The sequence below is a fragment of the Castor canadensis genome, chromosome 18 (genome assembly GCF_047511655.1).
Source record: "Castor canadensis chromosome 18, mCasCan1.hap1v2, whole genome shotgun sequence".
Taxonomy (NCBI): domain Eukaryota; kingdom Metazoa; phylum Chordata; class Mammalia; order Rodentia; family Castoridae; genus Castor; species Castor canadensis.
The window spans coordinates 32873197-32895713 of record NC_133403.1 but is presented as its reverse complement, the minus strand read 5'-3'; the positions used below and the strand labels follow the sequence as shown (position 1 = coordinate 32895713).

The window sequence follows — 22517 nt, the reverse complement described above, 5'->3', positions numbered from 1 at the left end:
CAAATTTAATTACAATATATCTGTTGGCTGAATTTTGTCATGGGTAAAAACTATCCACCCTCAATAATGCAGGCATGCCAAAAACAACTGATTTTTTATAACTAAGGTAACTTGATCCATAATGGTAGAGGAAAATCACTAAAATATGATATTAAATTGCTCTTCATAGAATGGAGTTAAAAATTGTGATGGTTAATCTTGATTGTCAATTTGATTGACCTGAGAAGCACCTAGGAGATTAGTAAAGCAAACCTCTAGGTCTTTCCAGAGAGGATTAACTAAGTGGGGAAGATCCACCCTAAATATGGGCAGTGCTGTACCATAGACTGGGGCTCCAGATGGAATAAAAAGGGGGAAAGGTGGGGCATGGTGGTACACACCTGTAATCCCAGCTAATCAGGAGGTGGAGATTGGGAGATGGTTCAAGACCAGCCTGAGAAAAATGTCAGTAAGAGCCCAGCTCAACCAATAAACCGGGGATGTTGGTGTGCATCTATCATCCCAGCTATGGGAGAAGAGTAAGTAGTAAGATCAAGGTCCAGGCCAGGCCTGGGCAAAGATGCAAGATCCTACCTAAAAAATAACTAAAGCAAAAAGAGCTCAAGGCTCTTAGTTCAAATCCCAGTACTGACAATAAAAGGGGTAAGGGGAAAGTTTGCGAGTATAGGCATTTTCTCTCTCTCTCTCTCTCTCTCTCTCTCTCTCTCTCTCTCTCTCTCCCTCTTCCTGTTCCCTGACCACAATAATGTAAGCTCTGCTCCACTGCACCCTCTCTGCCATGATGGACTGCTACCTCTGAAACTATAAGCCAAAATCAATCTTCTCTTTAGTTGTCTTGCTCAGGTATTTTGTCACAGCAACTTGTCTGACTAACAGAAAAAACTCAGTTCCTTAAGAAAACATTTCCATCCCTTAGCATGGTGGCCCTGTATGTCACACAAGTTACCTGACTATCTCATTTATTCTCTTAGCTCCCCTGGTAAAACATGGCCAACAAGGGCAGGGGTTGTTACTGGGCTCCGCTCACCAACTGTTACTGGAACTCCCATCCTTCGAGCTAGAATTATTGCCTGGCACACAGCAGGTGCCCTGCCCAACAAACCCTGGCAAGAGAAGATGGCGTTCACAGCTACTGCTCGCTGCTCACTTTGTTCCTGTCTGTCTGCTCTTCCCTCAGCATCTACGATGAGGAGAAGGCGAAGAAGCTGGGGCCTGGTGGCATCCTTCGCCCGTTCACGCCCATCCACAATTGCATCATCTCTCCCTCACTACCAGAGGCTCACGTGTAAGCGTCCCCACCATCAGTTCATTCGACTTCCAGCTCATCAATGACTCAGCGAGCTAATGTGCTGGGAGCCAGCCATCGAGCTTCTCCTTTGTCCTCTTAAAAGGGCCAAGGAGTTAGCAAAGCCGATTGGCGTATTAAAATCCCAGAAAGTAGATGCAATGGTTTAGTTGCCAGTGCAAGTCAGCTGGGATGGAGTCTTCCCATCCCACCCCAAGCCAGACGCGCTAATGTGACATAGTTTGCAAAGCTTCATAAAATCTGTCTACACTGAGCATGTGAGAGAACGCCTTAGCCAAAGCTCAGGGAATGTGATTTTTCCCCTGCAAGCCTCATGGGGCCGTTTCCCAGAGAAGTCTCTGTGGTCTGATGGCCTAAGGCACGAACTACTCATTGCAGAGGCTGACCGACCCTCCAAAGAACAGTCCTGCTTTCTCACACCTTGACATCTTGTTCCCTGTGTGTCTCTTCCAAAGGATGACATGTCTGCTTCCTTTTTTCTCTAGTTAGCACTTTTCAACCTGAAGCTTTCAGCATAATGAAGTAAGTTTGACTTTAGGGCAGGGATTCTAGACCTTAGCACCATCAGTTGGTACTTAGGGACCATAATTCTTTGTCTTGAAGGGCCGTCCTAGGTATTGCAGGATGTTAAGCAGCACCTGGGCCTCCACTCACTGAGGGCTAGTAGTAGGTTTATTTTCCCAAGCTGTGACAACCAAAAATGTCTCCAGACAAAGCCAGATGTCCCCTGTGTGTGAAATCAAATGCTCCCCTCAACCCCACATTGAGAAGCACTACAGTGAATTCATTTAAGACAACGGCACACTACATTTTAGACTTCCCTGTAGGTTCGCTTGTCCAGTATTTATTAGTCACCCGTGATGATTGCAGTAACAATGGTCACTACTGAGCCCTCTCTAGGCATTAAGTCCTCACAGCAGCCCTGTTGTGTGGGTGTATGGTCATCCCTTCCCTGAAGAGGAAGCGGAAGCACAGAGAGACAGGCTCACTTGTCATGGCCCCAGAACTATGAGAGGGATTTTGTAGGCCCATAGGCAGACAAAGATCATTAATAAAGAGCACATACTTCAGGCTGAGGATGTAGCTCAGTTGCAGAGTGCTTGCCTCGCATGTACGTGCAAGGCCCAGGGTCCCATCCCCAGCACTAAAAAAACAAAAATAAAAACAAACAGGCACATAGTTCGTGGGTGAAGATGCAGCTATCGCCAATCCCATCATCTTCGCCATCGTCATCAGTAGCACATACTGGACGCATCCTCATCCCTCCCCCAAATTCCAGGCTTTGGTGAGCCCCACCCCACTTCCCCCCCACCTTCTTTTAATTAATACCGTGGTTGGTTTCCCAGGAACATTCCAACTGGCAGCCTCAGCTTGAGGTTCTTGAAACACTTCCTTGCAAAAATTGGCCTTGTAATTTCTCATTGTCCCCTGGAAACGCTGGCCCTTTTCCCGGTCTCTCTCACAGAGGAGCCCTCAGAAACCAGCAAGCTTCACTGACATCTGAATCCTCTGAGGATGGAGGCGGGGGGTTGCCTAGGAAAATGCGTATTCCTGGGTCCCCCGCCATCATTTGGTCTGAGCACATTGAGGCTTAAGTCAGCTATCAAATGACTAGAGATCATTTTTTTGACTTTCATCCTTCAATACCAGATGGGGAAAATGAAGCCCAGAGAGGAGCAGAACCCGCCAAAGGCCTTGATTTCCTGACTCCCAAGTCATATTTTTACACCAAGATGTGTTGGGTAGACTATTACATCATCATCACCATTGTTACTGCTATGCTGTGAGAGTGATATTAGATATTTACTATTACAATTAATAATAAATATCTTAGGTTTTGCAGACCAGATGGTCAGGAGTGAGCTTTTTCTCGTTCCTGTTACTACTGAACCTAACTGGACCTAACTGGCAGTGACAGAAGATGCAGAAAGGACACAGGATAGACTGACAGAGAGAAGGTTGGGGCCAGGTGTGTTGGGCGCTCTGGTGGAGACGCACAACAACCTCATTGCTTCTTTTCTCTATTATTCTCTTCATTGACTCTGCTTCTTTATCTTTATTCTTTAAGGCCTTACTCCTTTACAGTTCTTTAAAACCTTGCTTCCAAAGTCTTTCTTCTTTCTATTCTTTAAAACCTCACTTCTAAAGTCTTCTTTTAAAACCTTGCTTCACTATGATTGAAAACCTCTTTCCTTAGACTCACACTGTCCCATGTCCTCTCTTTAGCTTTCTTCCCCTCACAAGCTGCCAACCAATTCTATCAACCTCTCTTTATCAATTCCCCTTTAGCAATCTCCTCCAGCAATTCTTTCCCCTTCAGCAATCTTCACTTCAGCCATTCATTTTCCCCCTTCAGCAGTCTCCCTCCAGCAATTTCTCTTCAGTCAAAAAACCCCCCATCAAAAAACCTTCCTTACTCAAAAGCCTCCAACATCCAAAAAGCCTTGCATCCTCCTTCAGGGAATCTTTTATACCCAGTGGTAAACAAGGAAGTGGAGCAGCAGTTCTCAGGGAGGGGCGTGACATTGTAACAAAAGGAACCTGCATTCCTGCTTCTCTGAATGTAGACAACTCAGGAAAAGCAGCTGAGCTGCATTCTGCCTTCTCACTCTGTTCTGCGGCTGGGGCTGTGCCAAATCTCAGCCTACAGATTCTCTGCCATAAACATCTTAGGAAAAGCAGCTGCTCTGATCTTATGTCCTCATAGGCTTCTCCTACTCTGCTCTACACAATGGTCTCTCTCAAAACTACAAAACTTTGCCTTTATCCTATGCAAACTACAATGACAGATTACATTGGCTGTGTTCCAATAAAGCTTTACTTGTAAAAACAGGTGGCCAGCCCACTAGCTGCAGTTTGCCAACCTTTGCCCTAGAACAAAGGTGGCGCTTCTTTTCCTTGGCTGTTAAAAGGCTCTGACTACACTGGAGGACTGGATCAGTAGTCTGTTGCTCAACCTAGAGGGCTTCAAACAACAGCACTTTATTGTTGCTTCCAAATCTACAGGTTGCCTGGTGTTTCCTCTGGTCCAGGCCCTTTTGGCTGCTCCTGGCTGGGTCACAGTCCTTTGGTTGGTTGGTTGGTCAGTCAGTCGGTCAGTCAGTTGCTTAGTTGGTTGGTTGGTTGGTCAGTCAGTCGGTCAGTCAGTTGCTTAGTTGGTTGGTTGGTTGGTCAGTCAGTCGGTCAGTCAGTTGCTTAGTTGGTTGGTTGGTTGGCTGGGTGGGCAGTTGGTTGGTTTGTGCCTAGAGTAAGGGGCATCTCTCAACATCTAGTAGGTTAGTATGGACTTGTCCTCAGAGAGAATTCCAAGAACAAAGGCCTAATCAAACGAGACCTCCGGAAGCATAGAGTCAGAACAGATGTAGTGGTCCTTCTGCCCCATTCTACTGGCCAAGAAAGTCATGAGGTCAACCTAGATGGTGGGAGTGGAGAAAAAGGCTCCAGTTCTTGGTGGGACAACATGGGATAGTCACATTGCAAAGTATGCAAAACAAAGAGGGATGGAGAGCCGGGGCCTTTTTATAACCAGCCTACTGAAAGGCATCAGGCCAACGACTTCTTAAACTACAACTTATCACCTCAGCCATGCAGACCAGAGCCTGGTCAGTCCCTCTGGTGCCACCACAACTGATCCTCAAACTGGCTGAAAATTCTGATTGACCGTGTGGTGACGGATTCCATCATATCACAGGAGAAAATTCTGATTGACCGTGTGGTGACGGATTCCATCATATCACAGGAGACTTGACCTTTATCTTTAAAAATGGGAGGGGGCCTGTAGGAAAAAGACACAGCCTCCTGTTCCCTCTCTAAGATGACAAGGCTGTCCCCCGTGAACGCGATGCCCACAGCCCACGTCCAGATTCGCCCCTGGCCACCATCACAAGACTGCTTTGTCCACACCCTCAGGCAATGCTGTTTTCTCCCCAGGGATGTTTACAGCAGCTTCAACAGAGCCGGTACTCAGGAGCACTGACTGCAGGGGCTCGCCGGAGTTCTGAGCTCAGGCTCTGTGCATCCCTGTTCAGTGTTTTTGCCTCGTAGGCCTCAGTTTCCTTATCTGCAAAGTGGGGGTGATACCTCCCTCACAGAGATTGACAAGGGCGAAATTAATTTGCAGATGTTTGGCACTTGCAAGTCTCTGGCAGAACAAGTCCATGAGAAGTCTTTGCTGTTGTTATTACTGTTTTCCTGTCATCGCTACTCTGCATTGCCACAGTGGCTCTCCACGTGAGAATTGTGCTCCCCAAGTTCCCACCATCTTCTGTTCAATAATCAAAAATACACTGAACCCACCAGGCTTAGCACAGGAAACCCTGTGTTGGACAAGCTTGCAGGTCCATGAGCCAGAGAGACATGTAACTAGTTGGTGGGAGCAAGGGGACACATTGTAGGATAGGGATCCATTAGAATGTCCTTAGACAGGGCCTGAGCCAGACCTAAAGCAATCACGGAGGGCTTCCCAGTGGAGGTGATATCTGAAAGAAGAAGAAAAAGGGAAATACGTGTCAGAAAATGGAGACCGGTGCTAAGCACGTCACCTCTTCCTTACCCTAAGCTTTTGAACAGGAAGTACTGTGATTACCACCACTTTACAGATGGAAAAATGGAAGGGAGACTCAGGGAAGTTAAGTGGTTTGGCCAAAGTCACACATACCTAGTAAATGGCAAAGCCAGGATGGTGAGCATGAGCCGCCGGGCAGAACTGTGCCAACAGCAGGAGGCAAGGCTCTCGGATGGACAGGTGTCAGGTGTGCTGGTTGGCTGGCACAACAAAATGCCAGGCTGGGTGACTTGAGCAAAGGAAGTTCTTTTTCTATAGTTCTGGAGGCTGAAAGAGCCCAAAGTCAAGGGGCTGCCAGGGACCTCGCCTCTTGGCGTACAGACAGCTGCCTTCTCCCTGTGTCCTCCATGGTCTTTTCTCTGTGTCCGGCCCTGAAGTCTCTGTGTGTCCAAATTCCCTCTTCCAGTAAGGACACCAGTGAGCGTGGTGGAAGCACCGCTTTAAAGACCCTATCTCCAAATACAAACTCTCAGGCATTAGGCATAGGACCACAGCATGAGTTTGGGGGGTCCACAATTAAGTCCGTGACTCTGGGTGCTTTGGGGAGCTTGAAAGCTTTGAGTGAAGGAAATGGAGAGTCAGCTCTGCACCAGTTCTGGTTACCTGCAGAAATGGATCTTAGGCTCACAGACCCATGTCCTCACAACCACCTCGGGACCAAGCAGACCCCATCTCTACAGCAAACTCTCTTTGCTGATTCCCTGCCCTGACCCTACTCATCTTAGGCTTGGGGGACCCTGTGCTGTAAAGAAGAAGCGGGACCTCTCTCCCCACCTCTCACACTCTGAGAGTCACGGTGAGGGCAGATCATGGTGCTGTGGTCCAGTGCCACTCACAGGCCCTGTAACACCACCGGCTAAATGCTGGGTATGGCCATGTGCCCTGGCTACCAAAATGCTGTCACCTGTAGGTCCAAGGTGACACTAAGGAGGAACAGACAGAAAGAGAAGAGTCATGGACTCCCGGGATTTTTAGATTTGAAGGGAGTAGCTGCTTGGTAAATGGTTTACAGTAGGAAATTATTTTTCTCTCCAGAGAAGGAAAGAGGAGTGGGAAGAGAAGGAGGGAGGAGAGAGAGAGAGAGACAGAGAGAGAGGACATGAGACAGAGAGAGAGAGAGAGAGAGAAGGGGAGAGGGGCGGAGGGAGGGAGGGAGAAAAAGTAGGGAGAGAGAGAGCATGAGACAGAGAGAGGGAGAAGGAGAAGAAAAGAGAGAGGGGGGGTAGAAGGAGAGAGAGAGTGCTCTGTCGACCCTAGTTTTCCTCAGACCTGGCAGGCACAATCTCCCAGCACATAGTATGGAGGAGTAACAGTGAGGGCATGGGGACAGCTGCCCTTCACAGTGAGTGAAATGGGATACCCTAGGCCAGCTCCACCCTGGATCCCAGGGTGTGGGCCCTGCCCTCTGAAGAGGGGCCTTCCTGGAAACAGGGAGAGATGCTCCCCTCTTGCTCCTGGGAGCCTCAGGCTCGAGACCTCTAGGGATGTTGGTGGAGGCAGGATGTTATTTCAGGAAAGAGCAATCACACAGCTTGGTAATGGACTCCTCTCCTCTATTAGTGTAGGAGGAGAAACAAGAGGGGTGGGGAGGATTCCAGGAAAACCAGAGGCAGCAAGTTAATCTTCTGCTGTCCCCACTAGCTCTCAGAGTGACCACTGTATTGATTTCATCAGCACCCCATCAGAGCCAGCCACAAAGCATAGTCTCTGGGGTTACTCAGACCCCGGTTCAAATCCTCACTAATCTTAGCTCTGTGTGACCTCAGGTAACTCACTTCACCTCTCTGAACCCTCCTTATAGGGTTGTTGTGAGCCTTAAGTGGACGTTTTGGCACCAACTCTGTCACCAATAAGCTATGTGACCTTGAGCAAAGTGATTGTGTCAGAAAAGACAGATGACAAGTCCTCAGTCTCACCAAGGAAGAATTCAAGGGCAGACATGCAGGGGACTCTTTAACAGAACAGATTTATTTAAGTAAAAGTTATATTCTATTAAAGCAGAAATTATTATAAAGCCGTAGTACACCCCAAAGGAAACCAAGGGCAGGCAGCTTGACCAAGCAGTCAAGAGCCCGAGTGCCCTAATTTAGATATTTTTATGGTTAGGCTTTAATGAGCATGCTAGGGATATACACATATTTGTGAAATTTTCCAAAAAACAGGGGCATTTCCAAGAACCAAGGAATAGGGAGCGGTTTACTTAATAAGGTAAACCTTAGAGCCAAGATGGAGATTTGAGGAGAGGTATGTGCATGAATCCACAGCCATCATGAGATGTAAATGAGGCCTCTGGCTAACCTTTAGGACTGGGAAAGTCCCTGTTGGGGTGTTGCTGGTTACCACTGGCCACTGTACCAAGAAGTAGCCTCAACCACAGTCAACCATTACTCCAGAACAATGGGGTAGGAGGTGGTTTGGCAAAATGTACCTTGATATGGTGCTGCACCTGCTCCCTGGCTCCTTTGTGTTATTATCATCCCTTTCTACCTGCTTAACCCACATCAATTGCACCTCTCTGAGTTTCAGTTTCCCCTTCTCTGAAATGTAAATGATAATTCATACACCAGCAGGTTGCTAGAAGAATTAAATAACATAGAAAAGTACTCCAGTCAATGACTGGCCCATTGTAGATGTCCAAAAAAAATCAGAAAATGTAGATTAGATGTATTGTTAACCAGTGCTTTCTTTACATTTTCAAATAATATACTCAATTTTTTCCTTTAATATCCAGCTACATTTTCAGACAAAGGATTTAAGCATTCGAAGCAGTGGGTTCCATTGTTAATCTCAAAAAAAAAGTACAGTTAATACAGTAGTTTCCCTGTGTTGACAGACTTTACTTCACACTCAGTTTATTTATTGTATTTTTGTGAGATAAACAGTTTAACAGCCATACAGTATTCCCTTCAATTCTCTCACATACTTAAACCAAGACTTCTAACTAGGGACCCCTCCATTATGTCTCCTCATTACCCAAACACACACCCAGGAACTTATATAAAATCGCCTTCCCAGAGACCTGACCAGCATAACCTCCCTGAGCTCTCAAGTCTTCAACTATACAATGGGGCTAATGAACACTCAGGGAGGAAGTATGCAAAATCCTTACATGGCGCCAGCTCTCTATCTGGGAGCCAGCATAGCTACTATATCTATGGCTGGTACTGTGAAGAATGGTGATGTTCTAACATGACCCTGTTGCATCCCTCCCTGTGTCTTTGCAGCGAGCCCCTCTTCCGCCAGCTCTGTGCCCTCCACTGGCTTCTGGAGGCCCTGACCATCGACCACACCCACCACACCATGAAGCCAGTGATCACCTGCTGGAACCCCAAGTATGTCTCAGAAGCCTGTCGTGTTGTCATAGGCGTCAGGAAAGGATTGCTACCCATATACCAAAATACCCTTTTACTATTTGGGGTGTATGGGTTGCTTTGGAATGAGCAGGGGTCACCTCATAGACTCAAAAGAGGAGATTTTGATTGTGTGCATCACCCTCTGACATCTCTGCCTGGGTCCACGTTCAATGATGTCCAATTGGTAGCTTTCAGTCAATCAGCCATAGTGGGGTATTTACACCATGGAAATCAGGAAGCTACACCAGTATGCTGCTGAATCCCCAGCTAGATTTATCTCCAACCCTCTTCTTGTATTGATCTCCTCCATACTGTTTTTTGTTTGTTCCTCTTCCATTTCCTCTTCTTCACCTTCTTGTTGTTTTTCCTTTCTCCTTGCTCTTGTTGTTTTTTTTTTCTTTACCTGAAAGGTTTTGTTTTGTTTTGCTCTGTTGTTTTTTAATATAACTTGGGAGCTATTTCTGCACTTGGACCAAAAGGAATACTTAGTATTCAGGTCCCTGGGGTAACTGGATTTGCCCAGGTCTCCTTCCAGGATATGTTGTCTAAGCCAAGAAAAGTGTTAGAGTATCACTACCAGAGGAAAGGACCATGTGGAAGCTCTGAGGCCACTGTTGCAGGAACCAGATTGTGCACATGAAGCCAAACAAGGAAGACATTGGTTTTTCAGAAAGTCAAGTTGTTTGCAAGAATGGACAAAGAAGGTAAAGAAGCCTGACTTGAGGAATTGGATCTGCATGGTGAAAATCACAGGCTGAGTTAAATGAAACAGTTCCCCATACCAGTACTTACCCCAGTACACTCACACTGGGCCCCTCACAAAGCCCTGGATCCAGGTGAGGTCAGTCTTCTTCCTCTTCCAAAATCCTTAATTAACTCCTTCCTCCTGATGGCATTTGCCAGCCAGCCCCCAAATCCCTTCCCACCCCCACCCCCAATTCATCTCTTCTACCAGGGCCCAGATAAACTAAGCTCAACTGTAATCACAAACATAAGTCAGCATCTATGGACAGAGTAGTAACTCTAATTTAGTCAGCCTTTTCAGTTGGAATGAATTTGCAACTGCAAGTTCCTTTAGATACAGTGGTTTATCAACTATTTTTTAAACAGAAGCAATCTATGTTTTATAGAAATTCCAATAATTTAGAGCATGTTTTTCTAAAGGGAAATTCTGCATGAAGCAAGAGATTTGGAGGTCTGGAACACAGGAGGCCCCTTCAACTTGCTCCCATACCCACCATGGCACCCCAGTTACTTCCAAAATCTCTTTTGTGGTTCCCAGAATTTGTTTGAAACAACAGCCTTAAATCATTTCCCATGCATTATTTATTTTTTCTTTAACACAAAGCTGACCAAGTTATAAGTGGATATCATTTACTCTTATGGAAAAATTTCAAAAACACTTATAATTTTATAAGATACAAAAAGGTTTTATCCCCTTCTCAAAATCCCTTCTTTAGAGAAAACCCCTTCTAATGGTCTAAGATTCCAAATCTTCTAATACCTTCTGTTTATAAATATATATAAATATACACCTTTTGGGGGGAGTGACACTGAGGGTTGAACTCAGGTTCCCATGCTTGCTAAGCAGGTACCCCACCACTTAGGTAGCTTCTCACTTTATGCCGGGGCCAGTCTGGACCATGATCCTCCTATTTGGGCTTTCCCTGTAGCTGGGATGACAGATCCATGCCACCACTCCCAGCCATTGGTTGAGATGGGGGTCTCACAAACATTTTGCCTGGCCTCGAACTGTGATCCTCTTGCTCACAGCCTCTCAAGTACCTAGGATTACAGTCTTGAGCCACTGCACCCTGGCACAAATACAACTATACTTTGAACAGAAATGGGATCACATTCTGCATATCGTTCTCTGCATGAGTTTTCCCTTTTACAGTGACTCATGGGCATCTTTCTGAGATGGTTCGTGCAATGCTTCTATACTCTTTTAATATTGAAAAGAATACACAGCAGGTATTCTATTGTACAGATGGAACGTAATTCAGATAATCATTTCTCTATTGACAGACTGAGGCTGTTCTCCAATTTTTGACATTTCAAGTAGTACTTCACAGAACATCCTTATACGTATCTTTTATACCCTGCTTGCAAATATTTCTTTTTGGCTAGATTCTGAGAAATGGGACTTGCTAGGTCAGAGCAACAATCTAATTTGTTTTCACAGTCGATTGCTTGGATTCTAAGAAAAAGGCCCTTGAGCCAATAGACTTCTGATAGCATTTCATCTCCCAGCACAAGACACCGCTGCAACATTTTGCCTCTGACATGTGGACGCCTCCTCCCACACTGAAGAAAGAACATCACGTATGATTTGGATCAAGGAAAGAGAAAGACCATCTTGTTTATTTTTCCTTTTGTTGCCTTTTAAAAATGTGCTCAGTGAAAAGGCATGGTGGTCACATTGAGAGTCACCAGAGTTCTACTGTGACTTATCAGGAAAAAAATCCATTGAAGATCTGAGGGTGTTCAACTCATCAAGAGCAAAACCAGAACCAGAACCAGACCTGGTCAGGCCTCGAGGGAAAAAATGCAATCCAGGAAGTTTCTAATTGGAAATGAGAGAATTTGCTGGGGTTTGTTTTCTCTGGTGGAATGCTTCCTTCCAAAGAGGATTTTTAGCTTGGTGTCAGTGATATACTGGTGAGCGTTTAACAGCCAGCTCTGCAAGGGCTGGAGAGCCATGATTTGTGGCAGTGGCACTTTCTGTGGTATAAATACCCCACTGTGACTCACCATCCCGACATCACTGAACTTGAAGTTGGAAAGAGATGAATATCAGTTCTTGAGAGAGTGAGTGGCTTCAGCACACTATCATTTGGGATTCATAAAATTTACTATTATTATTATTAGGCTAGATTCCCTAGAAAGGACCAGGAAACTTCTCTGTAATCCGAAAGAAAATGAAAGGACGACTTCTCTTTAATGCCTAATCACTGTCTATATTTCATCCTCCTACCATGGTGTGAATTTCCCCAAATCTTCAAATGAGTCTTCTTAAAACCCAGATGGATTTGGGTGACTGACAGCAAAAGTTTTGGCATCAGGTGGACCTGGATGAGTTTAAGCATGCACTTAGTAGCTGTGTGATCTTGGGCAAGTCACTCAACATCTCTGAGTCTCTGTTTCATCATTTATTAAATAAGTCCCCACCTCAGAAGAGTTATTATAAGGACTAAGAAAGATAAAGTGTGGAGTAGCTGCGTGTGGTGGTACAAATCTGCAATCTTAGGTGCACAATTGGGAGGCTGAGGCAGGAGGATTTCGAGTTTGAGGCCAGATGGGGCTACATAGCAAGTTCAAGGACAGTCTAGGCCATGTAGGGAGATCCTGGAAGGAAGGGTCGAAGGAAACATGGAAGGAATGGGGTGGGAAGGGAGGGAGGGGAAAAGCCATTCTGAGACTTAGACACTGGGCCCTTTCCAAAGGAAATCTCCATCCTGAGTGACTACAGCTCCCAGAAACTTGGTTTCTGTCACAAAGAGTGACAGCCATAGATCCAGTCCCTCCCCTGATAGATTTCATAGCAAGGAAGTAAAGATGCTCACTACCTTGGCATGGGGTTTCTTCTGGCAACAAGATTTCACCACCTGGCAGCTAGTACGCTACAGCAGAAAGATAGTCTGTGCATTTGGATGGATTGGTGGATTGGTGGGTAAATGGACAGATGACAGGTTTTAGGATGTGACTGTGAACTGCACATGAGTCTCTGCTTTACTTAGGGGAAAAAAAAAAAAACTTTTCCCAACTTCATTGGGTGACAATTAAAGCACATAATCATTTCCCATCCTCCTTGTTACTTCTGCTAGCAGTAGCAAGAGAGTTTAGGCAGAAGTAAGAGAGTTTATTTCAATTGACAGGATCACCAGGGCTTGCAACAAGAGAAACTGAGAACTGAGGAATGTGCTAATTGCTCTTCTCTCAGAGCAATTGCTCTGAGAGAAGAGCAATTTTCTGCCTAGGCAAAGCAAGACCTGAGGGGCTTTTAGATTTTTATGGTTTTTGTTTTTTTATGAAGGTCCTGGAGTCTATATCCAAATCCTTGGGGCCAACTATATTTCAGAATTCTGAAATTTTTTTGCACTTTAAAAGGAAATGTAGTGTATTAAACCTCACACTACCAAGGGAAGCTGGGCGTTCACCTGTTAGCAAACACAATATTTCTGAAGAAAACAAATGAGTGAATATTTAGCCTAAGTGCCTAAAAAAATAAAGGCCACCAATAGCCTTCCAGGTCATATTTTGTGTTTTGTTTTGTTTCCAAACTCCTTCCAATTTTCAAATTGGATAAGGGGTTGTGGACCTGTATTGTATTGCTCTCATTAAAGACTGACTTTCTAAGGACTAACTAGAAACAAATGGCCTTTTACAGGGAAGCAGATGCCACCAGGTGTGGCAAAGGTGACAAGTTTCAATGCTGCCTCCTCCCTAGTTGCAATGGGATAAAACATGGCAAACCCTGGCAAAAGAGGGAGGGAGAGGAGTCAGCAACTCACTCTCCAGACAGGACAGAGCACACACAGAATTGAATTCCTGTGGTCCTACACCGTCCCCCAGAGCCACTGAAGCAGCTCAGGCATCTAAGCCTAATTGCCTCCAGGTGTCCCAGAAAGATGCCATTGGATCCACTCTTAATTAAAAAGGTCAGATGAACAGAGTACTGATTTCTTAAAAATAATGACAAGCCCAGTGTGGTGGCTCAAGCCTGTAATCCTAGCTACTTGAAAGGCACAGGGCAGGAAGGATCTGGGTTTGAGGCCAATCCCAGGCAAAAAGTTATGGAGACCTCATCTCAACCAAAGGCTGTATGCAGTGGCAAAAGCCTGTCATTTCAGCTACACAGGGAAGCACAAATAGGAGCATGGTAGTCCAGGCCAGCCTGGGTATAAAGCAAGACCCTATCTCAAATATAACCAAAGCTCAAAGGGCTGGTGGAGTGGTTCAAATGGTAGAGAACCTGCTTAGCCAGCCTGAGTTCAACCCCCAGTACTGTCAGAAAGATTTTAAAAATAAAATATTTCTTGTTTTACACGTTACAAACCATTTCCATGTACTTTAGTTCAAGGTTTTTCAAACTGCAGTGTGCAGAGGAAGCCATCTGGGGAAGCACCTTGTTAAAAAGCAGATTCTGATTCAGTTGATCTAGGGGGTCCTGAGAATCTGCATTCTACAAACTCCCAGTCATCCTAACTTGTATTGAAAGAGTCCAGGCATTCAAGGGATGGTCTCCCCAGGCACAAAGAACACCCCCATCCCCTCCCTTAGAAAAACACAATGGCTATAAGGCCACGTTGATGGCTCAGAAATGACACAAACACCTCCATTCACCTACTATTTTATAACAACAATAGCTAACATTTTAGTGCCCAGCTGTGTCAGGCTCTGCTCTTGGTGTGTTACCACATTTGCAAGTTACCAGTGAGGAACTGAGGCACAGAAATTTTGAGTAATTTTCTGCAAGTTGCACAACTTGCAAAACATAAGTGAGAATTTGAGGCCAGTTAGCCTAGCTACAAAGTCTAGGTCCTTAACCACGTAACTATGGTTTCCAAAATTTGTAGCAAAAACCCAAAGCTTTCCATTAATCCAGAGAAAAATCTGGTGCTCTCTCTCCAACAACAACAAAAAAAGACTAATTACCAAGTGGAACATTACAAAGGGGGCCTCAGGATAGGAAAGGGATGCACTGATTAAGATGACACGATATGTAATACATCATTTTCTTTTATAAAATAGTTTGAAATGCCACTTTGTCCATGCTGCTGTTGGCTAAATTTTTGCTGTTTTACTTTATACATAAGAAGTGCCTCTCCACTTCTGAAGCTGTGCTGTGGTGCTCACCAGTAGATGAATGCACAGAAATATGTTAGCCAATCTTCCAAAGTTAAGCCTTTCCTCTGTCTTAATTATTTCATGAAAAAATGCAGCATCTTTCTGAACAACGCACACAATAAGCAATTTTTTTTTATTCAAGTTGTTTATATTTCAAGTGGTTTACCCTTGTCATGTGGTCCCATTCCCAGCCAAGGTAGTCTCATTTTTTCCCTCAAATTCTGCTTTATCCTGGCACAGCAGGGAATCATGCAGTGAAGAAAACAGACCACATCCCTGTTCTCAGGGACTTCCATCCTGCAGAAGGGCTTAGGAGAGCCACCCATAATAAACATGTAGTAATCAGAATAATTTGCAAGAAGCAAAGTGTTGTGAAGACATTGGTGGGTGATGACATGGTGGCAGGGTAGGGGGCTTTGCTCTGAATGAGATGACAAGGAAAGATTCACCCAGAAGGGGACATTTGAGTGAAGTCTCTTCGTAATGATTTAACGACATCCTCCACTAGGCATCTTGGGAGTGGAGGAAGGTGGCAGGCTGGTCAGATTATTTTATCACTCAGGAAGCAGGATGCAGTCACCTGGCCTGGAAGACCCCGAGAGTTTGGAACTCTGCCCCCTTCCCTGGCTCAACACTAGCCATTTTCCCCTCAGCAGTGGTCACGCAAACACATCCTAACCAGCCTACGAGCTTTCTACCCTGAGAAGCCGATGTTTTACCCCAAATTTGAGTGGGGAAAATAAGAGTGAATTTCTGGAGAAAATTGCTGATTGCCACTGTGGATAGGCATTTTTAAGTGACAGCCAGGGACAAAATGTCCTCAGTGGAGACAGTTAAGAGAGATGAGATTGTGCTCAATGCTCTCTTCTCTTGATTTCTGGCAAAAGGGAGCTCCCAAAAAGCTTCAGCAGGGGGAAATTATAGCTTGAAAATTACAGCTTCTTCTCCCCTCTAGAGCTGCTCTCCTGCCTCGTTCCCTACCCCCAGCTCCTCCTCTAAGTCACATAAGATCTCTGTCAAAAAAAAGCTTGCCATTGTTGTGAGCAGCTGAACAGTAATGTGTTTTCTGTCCAAGCCTTATTTCTTTTCATCTTCACAAAAAATCCTCTGGCATATTGTTACCTAGACCCCATTTTACAGATGGGGAACACTGAGGCTCAGAGAGATTCAATAATTTGCACAAAGACACACAAGTCAGAACAATTCTCTGGTTCTGAGGTTCAGGCAGACTTTTCCCAGGTCTCACAGCAGGTGAACCGATTGAACAATGTCCACAATGAGCAACCCCCAAATCTCAGGCGTTAAACAACACTGAAGCCCATTTCTTGGCTCTGCTCACGATCGCTACTCAAGAGCCAAGGGAATGGAGGCTTCTATCTCCACACAAACTTCTGCCACCAACACAGGATCTGATCACTCAGGACAAGTTTTGAAAAGCATCCGCCCAAAGCGCCACCTGTCATCTGGGCTCACGTATTTTTGAACAAAGCAAGTCGCAGAGCTACACCTGACTTCAGAAAGCAGGGAAGAAGTGGGACTGTTCTGTGAACAGCAGTAATGAGTAATGATCTCCCCCACCAGGCCATGGGGAAGGAACACAACTTGCTTCGCCTTGCCACAAGGTGTGCAGTCAACGAAGACGCTAGGGTGGTTTTATTCTGTCCTCCCCTATATTGATCTTGCTTTCTGGTTTATTTGCTACTGAAAATGAAACATCAGAGAGACTGATTCTCTCTGACTAGGCCTTTTCTTTATCAATGGCTTTGCAGAGCAAGGGCTCAGGGCTTTTGAAATTCTGCAGGGATTTTTTGGCGGTTTTAGCTCATTTAGTTGCAATAGATTTCAGGTCATCTTGGAAGTCAGCATTAGTGGAAAACTTCCATCTTTCCGATTGGGCCTGAATATTTAAGATTTTTGAAAAGTTGGCTGGGCCCAGATTTAATTTTAAAAAGGAAAGGGGGAGTTGCTTTTGAACTTCAGGAAGAAGGCTGCTTCTCAGCAGGGGCCGCCTTAGCGAGGGAAAAAGCTAAAAGCCCTGTGGTCTTCAAAGAAACACTGGCTCCAATGTGGAAACGCTAAAGCTTCCAGTTGGCTAGCCTTAAATCAGACTTCAAAAGCGCCGCTAGTTTAAATATTGTTCATGGGACTGAAATACTGTTCCTTCTTCCTCTGGCTGGATTTTAAATATTCCCTAATTTGATTACTCAGGGGAGAGGCAGACAGAACCAACTTAAATGAGCTTCCCTGTTAATTATTCAGAGGGCTTTTTATTGTGTAATCAAACAGAAAGTCTTACAAAAAGCTCACAGGCACATTCTTATCCTGCCCTCCCCAAACCCACTTCCACCTTGGGGTCTGTAAGCAATTTTTGTGCTGTGTTGTGAGCTGGTGGATGCCTGGAGGATCCTGAATCCCTCTCCTCATTCAAGCTGGTGAAAGATGGGTGATTCTGCAACTCAGATTCCCCTGCATGAGAAGCCAGCCCTAAATTCAGTTTATCTCCGTTACATTTTTCCCATATATCTGACCACTTTTGCTCCCCCATAAGCACTCAGAAGCCAGACAAGCCTGGGCCCCGTAAGTGTCACCTGTCAAAATTGTGCTGTTTGTGTCATTTCCTCAAATCCCTGCTCTATGCTAGTTAAGAGCTAGCAAGATGATTAAAAGGATCCCAGCCATCTAAAATTCCTTCTGAAGAGAAAAGGGGGACTAAGAAAAGGGATGGATGAATGGATGGATGCATGCATGCATGTGAGAATAGATAGAAAGGTGACCGGGTAGATGGATATATGAATGGATAGATGGATAGATGGATGGATGGATGGACCGATAGATGGATAGATGGCTGATGGACGAATAGATGGATGAATGGATAAATGAGTGTATGGATGAGTGGGTGGGTGGATGAATGGATGGGTGAATGGATAGGGAGATGGGTAGATGGATGGATAGATGGGAAGATGGAGGGACAGATGGATAGAGACATGGATGCTTGGTTGCATGGACATAAGGATGACTGGGTAGATGGGTGTGTGGATGGGTGGATGGTGAGTAGATAGATCCATGCATGCATGGACAGATGAGTGTATGGAGGAGTGGGTGAGCAGGTGGGTGGACAGATGGATGAATGGGCAGGTAGATGAACGCATAGGTGGATGGGTAGATGGAGGGATGGAGGGATGGAGGGATGGAGGGAGGATGGGATGAGTGGATGGTGGATGGAGAATAGACTTGCTTATCAGTAGAGACCCAACGCCCCAGGGCCATGAGGCCAAAATCTAACGGCTCTGAAAAGTCATTTTTTCATAACTCATGAGCCAAACTGATTCAATGGAAGAACTTAACTTGAAGCTACTTAGGGTTTTTACTTCTCTCACCTAATATAAATATTTATGTCTTCCATTTCAAAACCATGAACGTGTTTCATTATGAAATGTCACCCCAGGCCCCATTGCAGGGATTGTGGTAACTTATGAGAAACATATTTCCTTTCTAAAATGCCAAAATTGTAAATTTGGCAACACATCTGGTTCCACGGGTTTCAGATAAGGTATTATGGACAGAGTCTGCTGGGCTTCGGTTCCCTATCCAGAAAGTTCTCAGTCAATGAAGGGAGGGATTCAGATTTTATAAGGCCTGAAACTTACTTAATTAGAGAAGAAGACACTTTAAGAAAAACAGTACAAAATTACAATATAAAATAAGGCACAGGGTCCTGGAGGAAACCAGGGCCTTGAAGCTTTAGCTTCCTTCATTTCATTGAAAATGTGCTTCTAGCTGAATCACTCAACCACTCCCACACTCCGGACTTTGTTTCCTCATCTGCAAATGGTATGACATTGACATCACAAGTTCCACCCCACCCTAACCAGAAATGCTCTGCATATCGTTCTGAGGTGTCCCCGATGGGCGAGGCTCTTGGACAATGGAAAACTCAGAGAGTCAGAAATAAACACGCTTTTCAGTTCACACCCAGGAGTAACTGGATACTTGCCCTGAGTCCATCAGAGGAACCCAGTCCAACACGCAAACAGATGCAGAGGGCCTGCAAAAAACTCTACCTCCATCAGCACCCACCCAGGAAGCAATGGGCTCTTCTCGCCTGGGGTTATTACTCAAAAGATCCAGCTATGGTTTAAAAAAAAAAAAAACCAGGGACCAGTCACCTTTCTTCATTCTCTATTTATTGCATTTCTTTAAAAAAAAAAAACTTGTATTAAAGCGAGGCAAAGTTTTCTGCAAAGGGAAAGCTCATTAAGCTGTTTGTCACTCAGGGACCCAGGTGGCAGCAGGAGCACAATAAAGAAGATCAACAAGGACAAGTCCATGGGACAGAGGTGGGAGCGCTTTGTCATCGCACCAAAGGTAACCAGCCCGTGCGGCCCTGCCATTTGGCTACCAGGCCCCAGCTTGCCTTGAGGACTGTTTTTTGTTTTGTTTTGTTTTGGCCAGTCTTGTCTCTAAGAAATTTGTCTTGTTTTGTTTTTTCTTTATTCTCTTTTATATTTTTCTTTTCCTAGTTGGCTTTCAGAAGGGAAGCCAGCCCACGTCCAACCAACCACTGGGTGGTTTTTGTAAATTTTAATTAAAATGGTTACCTGGGGATTATAGGAAAAATGACATTTGACAGGACAGGACTCGATGGGAGGAGGGGAAGCTGAGTAGCTGCTTAATAAGATGTCACCAGAAGGAAACAGACTCACCTCGCTCTGTCTTTTAAATCAATAGCAGCTCTCTCTCTCTCTCTCTCTCTCTCCCCCCTCCTTCTCTCTCTCTCCCTCTCTCTCTCCTCTGTCAGAAAATAAAAAAGTGAGTGTTTTGACACACAGGATTTTTAACAAGCTAGAACGTGGGTTTGCTTTTAAGAAGATATTATGATGTCTGTTTTTCTCAAGACAAACTTATTCTAATCCTACACCTGCCGGTTCACCTACTCAGCAAACAAGTGCTCTAATAATGATGGCAAGAGGTGATATTTCAGTAGGTAACGATACTGGAGCAAGCACATGACTATAAAACTGAAGTGTTTGCTGCACCTGTCCCATAACCACAAAATGGGCATAGTGCTCTTCCCTGCCCACCTTACAACACAGTGAAGAGCCCAGGGAAGGCCCGGCATGGTGACACACACCTGTAATCCCACCTAGTTGGGAGGCAGAGACAAGAGCATCCTGAGTTCAAGGCAAGCCTGTGAGAGCGTATCTCCAAAATAAAATACAAACAAAAGGGCTGAGAGTTTGTCTCAGAGGGCAGAGCACTTGCCCAGCAAGTGTGTAAGGTTGTGAGCTCCATCTCCAGTGCCACAAAAAAAAAAAAAAAGAAAGGAATATATGAAGACGTTGAGCCTCACGTAGCTATACAATTTTCTCAGTACTTACAGTGGACCAAGTTCTGTATAAGGTTGTTCATTAGGTACATTACCCAATTTCTGCCTTCTTAATAACCCCAAGGAGAACTATTCTTGTCTTTTGGTGGGAGAGGAGGAAGATGGAGCTCAGAGAGGTTAAGTGACTTGCGTGGAATCACACAGCTGGATTGCAGCACAGCCTGAAGTTAATCTTGGCTCTGTGTATTAAACACTGAGCTCTTCAAACACAGGATTATCCATCCCTCATGAGGAGTCTCGCCATTTTCTCCTTCCATCAGTACACTCCTAGACCTGAGAAGTAAGAGACCTTGTTTTATCAAAGAAAGTTGCTATGGAGACACTGCTCCCCTCTTCAGAGATGCACAGACAAAGCAGCAGAGCCACAAACCTTAAAAAATGTCCTTCAGGAGTATTCACCACGGAAAGTGGAGGAGGGAGATGGAATGTGAATTGCTGGAGCTGGACTCTTACAAAATTAAATTTCCCCAAGGTTAAAACTTGTCTGCAGCATGGTCCACCCTGAGGGCAGGAGAGCACTAAGTCAGGATATGGGGGAACCTAGTTCAGCCACTGTGACTCAGTTCACTACATGACCACGGGCAGGTCACTTCCCCTCTTCTTACATTTGTAAGAAGAGAATTTAGAAACTCTCTCTCTCTCTCTCTCTCTCTCTCTCTCTCTCTCTCTCTCTCTCTCTCTCCCCCCCCCTTTCCCTTCCCTTTATGCAACCAAGAAATCCCACTTTTCTCCTTTCCCTTATGCAACCAAGAAATCCCTCCCCTTTTCTAGTGCAGGGAAGTTCCATCTATATTCAGGGTCCCACCAGATATCCAGCGAACACCCCATTTCCATTCACTCCCCCAGGCCCTGAGGTTTTTCTAAATGTGTAGACCTATCTAGGGCCAGGCAGTGTTCCTAAGACACAGGAAAGTTGTGTTAATGGATGAATCAGAGAGTAGTGAGGTCTGTGTCAAAATGAAGCCCTTTTCTCAGCTCTGGCTCATCTTGCCCATGAGAAGAGGAGCCCTGGGCTTGTTGTTTTCAGGAAAAACGACTTAAGTTTTTGTGTAAAAATCTCTCAGTTTGTAAAATCCTGGGTAGCTAAGTATGTATTCCCATGGGCCACAGTTTGAAGTTCCTGCTTCTTAGAAAGTATAAGAAACCATTCAGGGAAAGCCTGTCCTCTGTTACCAAAAATCAGTCCCTACTGAGATGGAGCACAGCCACTGGTTAACATCACTCCTGAGTGAACTATGAAAAACAGAAGAGCATTTGGGAACTTAAGTCAACTCAGGAAAAATCAGCTCAATAAAGGGCAAGGAGAATGCTGACACTACTGTCACACCCCCCACCCCACACACACACATATTTTATTTTTATGCCACTCTCAATTAATCAGAAGTGTCAGCTCTCCACTTTGGATTTCCTCACTGGGGTGTTAATTCAATTTTAATTAATGACAATGTTAGGAACATGAGGTGAAATCCAAGCTCAAGGAAGATGAACACAGAACTATGGATATGGAAGATTCTGAGACCCTCCCAGTCCATCCCTTTTGTTTTATCAGTGAAGAAAGTGAAGCAGGGTCATCTGACTCGCTCCGGGTCCCTTGCTCTGAATTCAGTGCTCATTGTAAGACCCCAGGCTGCCCCAGTGACACGAGCTGCCCAGCCTTCAAAGAGGTACAGTGGCTCGCATCTATAATACCAGCTACTGTGGAAGCAGAGATTGGGAGGCTCAGAGTTTGAGGCCAGTCCAGGCAAAAAGCTACAGAGATCCTGTCTCAATCAATAACCAGGTGTGGCAGTGTGTACCTGTCATCTCAGCTATTCAGGAAGCATAGATAGTAAGTATCACAGTCCAGGCTAGCCTGGGCAAAAATGTGAGACCCTGTCAGAATTAACTAAAGCAAAACAGGGATGGGACATGGCTCAAGTGGTAGAGCACTTGCCAAGCAAGTGCAAGGCCCTGAGTTCAAATCCCACCACCACCACCAGAACACAAAGATGACACTGATCTAAAGAGTCTGGTTTCAGTGACAGGAATACACACCAAAGCAAATGGAACAGGAAGAGG

The 22517-nt window shown here is 45.1% G+C and overlaps 1 protein-coding gene across 1 annotated transcript in view; it reads left to right on the top strand.

Moving 5' to 3' along the window:
* Window positions 1-22517, top strand: part of Ccdc60 (coiled-coil domain containing 60) — a 172434-nt gene that overhangs the window by 127010 nt on the left and 22907 nt on the right. Inside the window, exons 4-6 of the mRNA XM_020179033.2 lie at window positions 1178-1285; window positions 9095-9202; window positions 19348-19438. Coding sequence (XP_020034622.2) covers window positions 1178-1285; window positions 9095-9202; window positions 19348-19438 — 307 coding nt within the window. The remainder of the gene's footprint in view (window positions 1-1177; window positions 1286-9094; window positions 9203-19347; window positions 19439-22517) is intronic.